General features: G+C 42.2%; 1 protein-coding gene across 1 annotated transcript in view; it reads left to right on the top strand.

Moving 5' to 3' along the window:
* Positions 1-13,229, top strand: part of LOC141048801 (beta-1,4-galactosyltransferase 1-like) — a 321,075-nt gene that overhangs the window by 241,981 nt on the left and 65,865 nt on the right. Inside the window, exon 6 of the mRNA XM_073544807.1 lies at positions 8,591-8,695. Coding sequence (XP_073400908.1) covers positions 8,591-8,695 — 105 coding nt within the window. The remainder of the gene's footprint in view (positions 1-8,590; positions 8,696-13,229) is intronic.

Below are 13,229 nucleotides of genomic sequence, written 5' to 3'. Positions count from 1 at the left end.
GCAACATGCATACTACATATATACTACATGCAACATGCATACTACATATATACTACATGCTACATACATACTACATATATACTACATACATACTACATGCTACATACATACTACATATATACTACATGCATGCTACATACATACTACATGCTACATACATACTACATATATACTACATGCATGCTACATACATACTACATGCTACATACATACTACATACATACTACATACATACTACATGCATGCTACATACATACTACATGCTACATACATACCACATACATACTACATACATACTACATGCTACATACATACTACATATATACTACATGCATGCTACATACATATTGCATGCTACATGCATGCTACATACATACTACATACATACTACATGCTACATACATACCACATATATACTACATACATACTACATACAATACATTCATACAATACATACATAGACATACAGTACATATAACATAGAGTAACATACTTACCAATACTTGTCACATTGTTCCCCGAAGCCATTGTCTTTTACGGAATAAATATTAACATAACAAACCACAAAAATACTCACCCACGATCCGAAGCAGTCCACGAGTGTGTCCCACGACGATCTTGGGTAGAGAACTGCAGCATCAGCTGTTGCTGCCGTTCTCTACGGGCTGCAGGAATCCAATGACGGAAGGTAGGTATCCTTCCGCACTGTATTCCTCCGCCACTTAAAAAAAAAAAGTCCCTAGTCTCACTTTATGCCATTGCTACATATATATGTAGTATATATGTAGTATGTATGTTGCATGTAGTATATATGTAGTATGCATGTTGCATGCATGTAGTATATATGTAGTATGTATGTTGCATGTAGTATATATGTAGTATGTATGTTGCATGTAGTATATATGTAGTATGAATGTAGCATGTATGTAGTATGTATGTAGCATGTATGTAGTATGTAGTATGCATGTTGTATGTATGTAGCATGTAATTTTATTTTTTTTTACATTCAACACATTAGCCGGATGATGGGACTACTACTGTCCCATCATTGTCTAATGTGTCAATCACTGTCATGGTAGCAGGCATCGCCCGATGGGACTTGTAGTCCTCCGTCACTTAAAAAAAAAAAAAAAGTCCCTAGTCTCACTTTATGCCATTGCTGCGTGGGAATTTCCCACACAGCAATGGCATAAAGTGAGACTAGGGACTTTTTTTTTTTAAGTGACGGAGGAATACAGTGCGGAAGGATACCTACCTTCCGTCATTGGATTCCTGCAGCCCGTAGAGAACGGCAGCAACAGCTGATGCTGCAGTTCTCTACCCAAGATCGTCGTGGGACACACTCGTGGACTGCTTCGGATCGTGGGTGAGTATTTTTGTGGTTTGTTATGTTAATATTTATTCCGTAAAAGACAATGGCTTCGGGGAACAATGTGACAAGTATTGGTAAGTATGTTACTCTATGTTATATGTACTGTATGTCTATGTATGTATTGTATGAATGTATTGTATGTAGTATGTATGTAGTATATATGTGTTATGTATGTAGCATGTAGTATGTATGTAGTATGTATGTAGCATGCATGTAGCATGCAGTATGTATGTAGCATGCATGTAGTATATATGTAGTATGTATGTAGCATGTAGTATGTATGTAGTATGTATGTGGTATGTATGTAGCATGTAGTATGTATGTAGCATGCATGTAGTATATATGTAGTATGTATGTAGTATGTATGTAGCATGTAGTATGTATGTAGCATGCATGTAGTATATATGTAGTATGTATGTAGCATGTAGTATGTATGTAGCATGCATGTAGTATATATGTAGTATGTATGTAGCATGTAGTATGTATGTAGCATGCATGTAGTATATATGTAGTATGTATGTAGCATGTAGTATGTATGTAGCATGCATGAAGTATATATGTAGTATGTATGTAGCATGTAGTATGTATGTAGCATGCATGTAGTATATATGTGGTATGTATGTAGCATGTAGTATGTATGTAGCATGCATGTAGTATGTATGTAGTATGTATGTAGTATATATGTAGTATGTATGTAGCATGTAGTATGTATGTAGCATGCATGTAGTATATATGTAGTATGTATGTATGTAGTATGCATGTAGTATATATGTAGCATGTAGTATGTATGTAGCATGCATGTAGTATATGTGTTATGTATGTAGTATGTATGTAGTATGTATGTGGTATGTATGTGGTATGTATGTAGTATGTATGTAGTATGTATGTGGTATGTATGTAGTATGTATGTAGCATGTAGTATGTATGTAGCATGCATGTAGTATGTATGTAGTATTTTTTTTTTTTTTTTTAACATTTAACACATTAGCCGGATGATGGGACTACTACTGTCCCATCATTGGCTAATGTGTCAATCACTGTCATGGTAGCAGGCATCGCCAGATGGGACTTGTAGTCCCATCGGACGATGCTTGCACAGACCCCCGGACATCAGCACAGCCCCCCGGCAGGCCGGTACAGACCCCCACAGGGTGCACAGACCACCGGCAGGCCGGCACAGCCCCCCGGCAGGCCGGTACAGACCCCCACAGGGTGCACAGACCACCGGCAGGCCGGCACAGCCCCCCGGCAGGCCAGTACAGACCCCGGGCAGTCCACATAGCCCCCCGGCAGGCCGGCAGAGACCCCCGGAAGGCCCGAAATGACGGCGCATCATGATGCGCACACACCACGCATCATGATGACGTCAGGCTGTCAATCAACTGAACTTCCGATTCCGATGCCGACTTCCGATATTGAAAAAATATCGGAAGTCGGTATCGGAATTCCGATACAGCAAGTATCGGCCGATACCCGATACTTGCGGTATCGGAATGCTCAACACTACTAGTAACCAGTGCTTTGTATAGGTAATTCACTCCATGATCTGGAAATCCAAATCCTTGCTGACGGCACATTCGACATAGCCAGTTGTTCATTGGTGGCTGACTATATACTTTTTTCCCAACTGTATGAGATCATAATTCTGGAACGCTTCAATGGATCCCGGTGATTCTGAGAATGTTTTCTTGTGACATATTGAACTTCATGATAAGGGTAAAATTTATTTGATATGACTTGCGTTTTTTTTTGTGAAAAAAAAAAATGGATATTTGGAGAAAATTTTGTAATTTTCAAACTTTTAATTTTTATGCCCTTAAATCGTTTATGCTAATAGTGTGGGCCAGACATCAGGCCTCATTTCATAATCTAACTCATTTGTGCTAATAGTGTGGGTCAGAGAACAGGCCACATTTCAGAATCTAAATAGTTTGTGCTAATAGTGTGGGACAGGCGCAGACCGGGAGGATGCAGAGGCTGCCAGCATTGGGGATGACGGTGGAGTTGGGAGATGTGGTGCAGCCGGAGACGAAGGCGGGGCCACAGGAAGTGCAGAGGCAGCAGTCTGGGTGGCAGGTCGTTTGGACGGAAACTTCCTACTCACCGTTGTTGCGACCGGTGACAGTCCGCCTGTGCGGCCATGGGGACCGATGATGGCAGTGCAGCTTCTAATATCCTCCGGGCTCCTTCCGGTTCCAACTTCTCTAGTTCCGCAGGTTCCTTGATCTCCACTGGCCGCTTGTCCAGTCGCTGGAAAGGATGCCATTCCTAAAGCTCCTCCGACTACCAGGCCTCGAAGCGCAGGTCCATCTCCACCTGGGCCACAGATCGCCTCCAGTCCCAGTGACTGATGCCACTGAACGACATGCACCTCCATTCCATCATGGTGAGTAATGGAGTCTCCCCTCTGAACATGCCATCTTGCTCTGCTGGGTTCCACCTCTTAATGAGCGGGGTCATACGTGGCTGTTCCACCCGTTTTCCTTCTGCTGCACAGGTGGGAACTTCTTCACCTGCACCCATTTAGGACAGCCCTTTTTCACAGGGAGGTGCAATTTCCTGGTTTTTGGTGGCAAATCTTCTCCATGACGCCCACAAAAGGCGGCAACATCTCTCATTTTCATGCCAACAGCCACCATCTTCTCGCCAGCGGTTGGCGCCATCTTTAAATCATCAGCAACCGCCATCTTTGTCTCTTTCTCAGCTGTCACCGAGTCACAAGTCCCCTTACTGGCTGGTCGCCCAGTGTCATCGGGTATATTTCAGACCTGGCGCTGCCATGCACGTCACATGCTATGTCTGTGTGTGGCTGTGTGCAGGTGTCTGCGCATATGTGCGGCTGTGTGCAGGTGTCTGCATGTATGCGTGTGTCTGTGTGTGTCTGCAGGTGTGTGCAGGTGTCTGTGTGTGCGGTAACGCTACTGCCGGTGCTGTCGGTCACATCGCTGCGGGATCATTCTGTCAGATATCCGCGTGATTCCGCAGCTGACTGTGACCCACAGCAGTGATGCAGGCTTGGCCCGATGAGACTACTGCTCTAATCCGGCTATTTCTAGTGTCACTGATAACAGTGACAACAGGTGCCGCTGATGGGAGAGTTGTATCATCTTATCTGCCGTCACCTGTGCTTACTGTTAATAAAAAAGTAATATTACATAAATATTCATTATTCACATAATACATACATAATATATGCATATTCACATAGAAATAAAAACACATACTCACCGGACCCCAAATCCGCGATACCCTCGTCTCCTAGAAATAACGTAAAATAATAAACCAATATATACTCCCTGTCCGCTGTAGTCCAAGGTAATCCAGATTGTCCCACGGTGATCTCAGTGACAAAATCTGAATGAGCATGCGCCACACCCGGCGGACATTTTCCCGGAGGCCACCGCATCGCAGCACTGGATCTGCTGGGGCCTCTGGGCTTTCAAGGAATGCTGGTGGAGCCCCGCCGCCCAACAGAGCACTACCACTGCCGTCACCGCACAGAGGAGCACTACCGCCGCCACCCCACAGAGGAGCACCACAGCCGACCCACAGAAGAGCACCACCACTACACCAGCTTTGGAAAAGAGGCTGCATCACCCTGCAGCGTTGAACCGGGATCGCCACCACAGTACTTGTAAGTATATTCCGACCATAAGACGCACCCCGTTTTGGGGAAAAAAGTGCACCTTATGGTCCAAAAAATACGGTATATATATTTCCTCTAACATTTGCTATACCACCGTATCAGCATATTGTGCTCATTTACCATCTTATAGTGCTCACATACTGCCTATAGTGCTCACATACGGCCATACAGTGCTCACATACGGCCATACAGTGCTCATATACTGCCAACATACTGCCATATAGTGCTCACATACTGCCATATAGTGCTCATATACTGCTATATAGTGCTCACATACTGTCATATAGTGCTCATATACTGCTATATAATGCTCATATACTGCCATATAGTGAACACAAAGCCATACAGTATAGTGCTCATATACCATCTTATAGTGCTCACGTACTGCCATATAGTGCTCACGTATTGCCATGTAATGCTCACATACTGCCATATAGTGCTCACATGCCACCTATTTTAAAAAAAAAAAAAATTAAAAAATTGCATGGGCTCCCGTGTAATTTTCATAACCAGCAGAGGAAAACCCAACGACTGAGGGCTGATGTTAATATTCTGAGAAGGAGCCAATAGCCATAAATGTTCCCAGGCTATTAATATCAGCTTTCAGATGTTTGCATAGCCTTTACTGGCTATTTTACAGGGGAACCCCAGGAAAAAATTGACATCTGGTCCCCCTATAAAACCAAACCAGCAAAGGCTAGGCAGAAAGCTGTGGGCTGATATTAATAGCCTGGGAAGGGGCCATGGATATTGGCCCCCCAGGCTAGAAACATCAGCTCTCAGCCACCCCAGAAATGGCGCAGCTTATAGATGTGTCAATTCTGGCGCTTAGCCTCGCTCTTCCCACTTGCCCTATAGCGGTGGCAAGTGGGGTAATAATTTTGGGGTTGATGCCACCTTTGTATTGTCAGGTGACATCAAGCCCATTAGTACTGGAGAAGAGTCTATAAGACACCTATCGATTACTAATTCTATAGTTATATGGTAAATAAAGACACAGCAAGAATAAAGTCCTTTATTAATCTTAATTAACTATACTTACTTTCATCACATAATCCCCGACTCCCTCGCCCTCCTGCAACAAAAATAAAACCGAGAGTCCCACGATGATCTCACATGTAGAACAGTCACATCGGGAGATGTGAACACTCTACACGGCTCCGGTGATCCACTGACAGGAGGTAATACCTCCCGCATTGTATCGCTATGCTGCCGTCAGAGTTCACCAGAGCTCATCACTTCAGTGCTCTCACTTTACTGCAGTACTGCTGTGTGAGAACTTTCCCACACAGCGGTGCCATAAGTGACAGCACGGAGCCGAACAGCTGATACACTGCAGGGGCAATTATCTCCTGTCAGTGTATTGCCGTTCAGGTAGAGCGGTCACATCTCCGATGTGACTAGTGGCAGCACACACATGTTTTGTCCCACATGCACTAACTGTGACGCTGGTTACTTATGCTACGTTCTAGGGTATTGAGGTCACTTTAAACTATAAATGTACCCTCTTTTCATATAGTCTGCTCACATATATATTGTGTATGGTGTCTTCTTGCATATATTGACATTTTATGTCACATTTTATGATTAATAAAATTTGGTACTTTTGTAAACTAGCATAGACTCTATTCCTCCAATTTTTCATGATGTATCTATGAGTCGCTGCTGTAATGCAATTTTCTTTCTCTTAAGAAATGTGGTAATTATGCCACCAATAAGTAACTAACTATGGTTTGGAGACTTGTTATATTGTCTCATCGGACCAAGCCTGCTTCACCGCTGCGGGTCACAGTCAGCTGCAGAATCACGCTGTCATCTGACAGCATAATCTTGCAGCGTTGTGACCGACAGTACCGGCGGTAGCGTTACCGCACACAGACACCAGAACACACCTGCATACACCCGCACACAATTGCAGACACCCGCACACACACACAGACAGCCACACACACAAACAGCCGCAGACAGACACATATATTCTCAGCTAAATTTCAAACGGAACATTGTTCACATCAGTGGCCTGGGAGTCAGAAATGCTTCCCAGGGGTCTTCCCCATGCTGTTCCCATGTCATTTGAGCACTTTTCCCATAGATTTCCACACTTTTTAGACCCTCAAAAGACCTCTGGGGGTGGGGGTTGCGGCAAAAAAGCTCGAGTTTCCCATAGCATTACATTGGACTCGTTGCTCGGGTTGAGTACCTGAGCATTAAAAAATGTTTGACCTGAGCATTTTAGTGCTCTTCATCACTAGTTGGCACACACTTTTGGTGGCATGTTGGCCCATTCCTCCATGCAGATCTCCTCCAGAGCAGTGATGTTTTGGACCTGTTGATGAGCAACACAGACTTTCAAATCCCTCCAAAGGTTTTCTGTGGAGTTGAGATCTGGAGACTGGCTAGGCCACTCCAGGACCTTCATATGCTTCTTATGAAGCCACTCCTTCATTGTCCCGGCGTTGTGCTGGGGATCATTATCATGCTGAAAGACCCATTAACATTTCATCTTAAATGCCCTTGCTGATGGAAAGAGGTTTGCATTCAAAATCTCATGATACATGGCCCTTTATATTCTTTTATGTACACGGAACAGTCGTTCTGGTCCCTTTGCAGAGAAACAGCCCCAAAGCATGATGTTGCCACTCCCCTGCTTCATAGTAGGCATGGTGTTCTTTGGATGCAACTCAGCATTCTTTCTCCTCCAAACATCACAAGTTTTATTCTACCAAATACTTCCACTTTGGTTTCACCAGACCATATGACATTCTCCCAATATTCTTCTGGATAATCCAAATGCTCTCTAGCAAACTTCAGACAGGCCCGGACAAGTACTGGCTTAAACAGGGGGACATGTCTGGCACTGCAGGATCTGAGTCTTTGGCGGCGTAGTGTGTTGTTGATAGTAGTCTTCGTTACGGTTGTCCCAGCTCCATGAAGGTCATTCACTAGGTCCCCTTGCATGGTTCTGGGATTTTTGCTCACCGCTCTTGTGATCATTTTGGCCCCACGGGGTGAGATCTTGTGTGGAGCCCCAGATCAGGGAGATTATCAGTGGTCTTGTATGTCTTCCATTTTCTTATTATTGCTTCCACAGTTGATTTCATCACACCAAGCTGCTTGCCTATTGCAGATTCAGTCTTCCCAGCCGGTGCAGGGCTACAATTTTGTTTCTGGTATTCTTCGACAGCTCTTTGGTCTTCAGCATAGTGTAGTTTGGGCTTTGACTGTTTAAGGTTGTGGACAGGTGTCTTTTTATTCTAACAAGTTTAAACAGGTGCCATTACTACAGGTAATGAGTGGACGACAGAGGAGCCTCTTAAAGAAGTTAAGGGTCTGTGAGAGCCAGAAATCTTGTATGCTTTTAGGTGGCCAAATACTTAATTGGTGCACAATTGGTTGCTGACATTACTTTTTTTTCCCCACTGTATGTCAGGAGTGGTGGCAGATCCACTTTAAAATTCAACAGCAATACTTCGAAGTAGCAACTCAAGACCATTTTTCAGGTTATCTGTTAAACCAGAGATGCACTGCCCAAATATAGGTTAGAATAACTAATTTTCCTTTTTTTTATTTAGGGTAATTGCTGCAGGGATGAAGATTGAACGACATGATCAAAATATTTCAAAAGCAAAAGCAATTCTACACAAAAGAGACACGGGTAACGAGAGAAATCGAAAAAGGTTTGTTCAAATGTAAAAAATAACTAAGAAATTTGGTAAATTTTAATTAGTGTATTATATTATTGGTTTTAATAAAATGCTCTCAGCATTTCTTGAGTTAACAAGAGTGAAAAAAACATTTTGGAACTTTGTTTCACCCTTTCCAATAATAATAATAATAATAATAATAATAAATATTTTTCAGGTAAACTTTTTTCATTAGGAAAGAAATCTAAGGTTTGCTGGTAATATTTTTTGGAAAAACAAATTATACTTCTATAATTGTTCTTTTTGGGTAAGATCCCACATGATAGGAGGACTTCCCTTGGTTTTTAGGACATATTTTTACAGTTATTTTCTGCCTGTTTCTTTCACTCCATTGAATAATGAAGAAACCTGTAGCAAGTTTTTAAGCAAATCAGATGGCAAAATGCTCAAAAAGACAACCAGTCATCTTTCAGGTGTCTTTTGAGCTTTGCAATTGACTTGTATTGCAAAGTACAGTGCGTCTTCAGCGCAAAAAACACTAAAAGAATGGATGTGTCATTTCTTTGAACTGCTTGGCATTTTTAGAAACATGAAATTTTAAAAGAAATTCAAAAGTCTCAACATATGAACAGCAAGTTGTTTTTATGCAGGAATGTATATGGTATGTTCGTTCTCTTGAGCATGTTCTCATAGATTTTTTAGGCGATTTCCGCTGACGAATTCCCTTTAGAAAATACATGGTGTGCATATACCCTGAGATAAATTTATCTAAATCTCATTAACATTCTGTGTAAAAAAAAAAAATAAATAAATAAAAAAATCTGCAACGTAAATTGGCTAGTGCTTTCTGTAGCGCCAGCGTCCATGCACGATGCTCTTCCCTCCCCCCCCCCCCCGGCAGGAACCCCAACTCAATCTGCTGCCTCATTATAGTGAATGGATCCCTCCGGGGTTTCATCTGTCAAGTCACTTGGACATTTAGATGGAAACCCCAAATTAAGTGCTCAGCGTAGTGTCCCGGATAAATGTGTTGTAATGTTAAATGTTAATTGTAATGTTAAATCTTAAATGTTATGTAAAATGTTCCGAAAAAAGCTTCAACTCAATCCACAAAAAAAGTCCCCACTCAGGTCCATCATCTGTTAATGGAATATATAGAGGGCTTCTACATTACTGGTAGCACAAAGGCTCTGGAAAAGTGAAATGGCTCCTTGCCGGTAAAAAGAAATCCAGTGAATTCTGCACTCCCAAATCCAAATGCCCCCCTCTCACAGTGTACCTAAATCACATATAGCGCCGACATGTTTGGCATTTCTGTAGTGAGGAGAGCTTGCCTAATTTATGGGTGCATGTCTCCAAAAGCATGAGCTGGGCATAATGTACTGGTCACCGCAACGTACTGGTCACTACATTGGCAGTTTGCAATTTTCACTTGTTTGTTTCTGTAAAACACTCATAGAGTCAAAATAGTCACTACAACTGTAGATAACTTCCCAAAGGGGTATAATTTCCTAAATGGGGTCACTTTAGGGGATATTCTGCTTTTCTAGCACTTGGGGGCTCTGTATATGGAGTCTGCAAACTTTTCTAGGAAAATCTGCGCTCCAGGAGGCAAATAGTGCTCCGCCCCTCCCGAGCAAATGAAGTATTTCTACATTCAGAAAAAATTGTAGGATGAATTTTGGTGCCATTTTTACGCATTTTACAGTTTGAAAATGTAAAATTTGGGGCTAACAAACAATATTGCTGGTAAAAATGGAAATTATATTGTCTTCACTGCACAGTGGTATAAAATTCTGTGACACGCCTGTGGTGTCAATATGATCACTGCACCCCTAGATGAATTAATTTAGAGGTTTAGTTTGTGAAATGTAGTTCTGCTGTGCTGGCACCCCAGGAGCTCTGCTAGTGTGACATGGCACCCTCAAACCAGTGCAGCAAAATCTGCTCTGTAATATGCCGCTGCTTCCCTTCTGAGCTTTGCACTGTGCCTCAAAAGTAGTTTTGACCACATATGGGGAATTGGTGAACTCAGGAGAAATTGAACAATATATTTTGTGGTCCATTTTCTGCTGTTACCCTTGTGAAAATACAAAATTTTGTGAGGAAAAATAAGATATTTTTTTATTTTCACGGCTTAACATTATAAACTTCTGAAGCACCTGGGGGTTCAAGGTGCCCACCACACATCTAGATAAGTTTCGTAAGGGGTCTAGTTTCCAAAATGGTGTCACTTGTTGGGAGTTTCTACTGTTTAGGCACATTAGCGGCTCTCCAAATGCGACAAGATGTCTGCTAATTATTCTTGCAAATTTTACATTATATAATGGCGCTCCTTCTTTTTCTAGCTCTGCTGTGCACCCTAACAGTGGTTTTCCCCACACATATAGGGTATATGCATGCTCAGGAGAAATTGCAAAACAAATTTTATGGTGCAATTTCTCTAGTCACCCTTAAGAAAATTAAAAAAATTGGGTCTAAAGGAAAATTTTGGTGAAAAAAAGTTGAATGTTTATTTTTTCCTTCCATATTTTATTAATTCCTGTCAAGCACATGAAGGGTTAATAAACATCTTGAATGTGGTTTTGAGCACCTTGAGGGATGAGTATTTTCTATTGGTGTCACCTTTGGGCATTTTCTGTCATATAGGCTGCCAAAGTCACTTCAAATGTGATGTGGTCCCTAAAAAAATGTTTTTTCTTTTAATTTTGAAAAACGAGTAATTATTGGTCAACTTTTAACCCTTATTTCAAAAATTGTACTGATGTAAACTAGACATGTGGGAAATTTTATTTATTACCTATTTTGTGTGACATAATGCTCTGTGATTTAAGGGCATAAAAATTAAAAGTTTGAAAATTGCAAAATTTTCTAAATTTTTGCCAAATTTCTGTTTTTTTCACAAATAAACATGTCATATCAAAGAAATTTTACCACTAACATGAAGTACAATATGTCACAAAAAAACAATTTCAGAATCACTGAAGCGTTCCAGAGTTATGACCTCATAAAGTCACAGTGGACAGAATTAAAAAAATTGGCCTGTCAGGAAGGTGAAAACAGACTTCGGGGTGAAGGGGTTAAAACACATATTTCAGTGATCCTCTCTTATCAAGCTCTGCAGTTTTGTTTACTTGCAATGATTGTTTTAGCACAAGGAGCTTATCATTTCTTTAACTATAACAGCACATGCCTGGTAGTCTGATAGGCCCTTCTGTGAAAAGCATCTCACTGTCTATAGACATTGTACATATAGAGTCTGGTGTTGGCGGAGTTAGTTTTCTCAGTTCTGCTTCATGCTAAATGTAAAACCTCTGATTTTGTCAGAACCACAGCACTTAAGCCCCCGTCATACACAGCGATCTCGCTAGTGAGATTGCTGCTGAGTCACAAGTTTTGTGATGCAACAGCGATCTCACCAGCGAGATCGCTGTGTGTGACACCTATCAGCGACCGGCCCCCCTGCCGGTTATCGCTGATCGTTGTGGAAAGCCCTGGACATTTTTTTGATCGTTGGTCTCCCGCTGGCCAGCACGCATCGCTGCGTGTGGCAGGCGGGAGACCAGCGATCAGCGAGCTGGAGCTGGTAATCAAGCTAAACAGCGGGTTTCTAAGCGCCGCGTGGCACTTAGAAACCCGCTGTGTACCTTAGTTACCAGCGCGCTGGTGCAGGGAGCTGGTAACCAAGGTAAACAGCGGGTTTCTAAGCACCACGCGGAGCTTAGAAACCCGCTGTTTACCTTGGTTACCAGCTCCCTGCACCAGCATGCTGGTAGCTAAGGTACACAGCTACGCGCACGCTCGTCGTCGCTGGTGCTGATCGCTGGTGAAGCTGCCTGTTTGGCAGCTCACCAGCAATCATGTAGCGACACACCAGTGATCCTGACAAGTTCATATTGTTTTTGGGATCGCTGGTGAGTTGCTATGTGTGACGGGGCCCTTAGTGAGACATCATTGGATTTAGGGTCTCTTTGTCTATATCATGCTGCTCTCAGATGAGGTAGCAAAAACTTGCTAATGGATTCCCTTTAACACCTGTTTTACTGTTTCAATATCAAATGTGTGCTTGTTAAAGAAATATGCATTGCTTCTTATCAGATGCAGTAGCTGAATGTACACACGTGGTCAAAATTGTTAGTACCCCTCGTCTAATGACAGAAAAACCCACAATGGTCACAGAAATAACTTGAATCTGACAAAAGTAATAATTAAAATTCTATGAAACTGAGCAAATGAAAAACAGACATTGCTTTTCACTCATGCTTCCACAGAATTAAAAAAAAAAATAAAACTCATTAAATAGGCTTGGAAAGAAATTATGGTACCCTTAACTTAATATTTTGTTGCACAACCTTTTGAGGCAATCACTGCAATCAAACGATTTCTGTAACTGTCAATGAGACTTCTGACCCTCTCGACAGGTAGTTTGGCCCACTCCTCAAGAGCAAACTGCTCCAGTTGTCTCGTGTTTGAAGGTTGCCTTTTCCAGACGGCATGTTTCAGCTCTTTCCAAAGATGCCCAATAGGATTTAGGTCAGGGTTCTTAGAAGGCCACTTCAGAATAGCC

The sequence above is a fragment of the Dendrobates tinctorius genome, unplaced genomic scaffold (genome assembly GCF_039654945.1).
Source record: "Dendrobates tinctorius isolate UK_male_01 unplaced genomic scaffold, ASM3965494v1 ptg000011l, whole genome shotgun sequence".
Taxonomy (NCBI): Eukaryota; Metazoa; Chordata; class Amphibia; order Anura; family Dendrobatidae; genus Dendrobates; species Dendrobates tinctorius.
The sequence above is the reverse complement of the archived record's forward strand: the minus strand, read 5'-3'. Positions and strand labels throughout refer to the sequence as shown.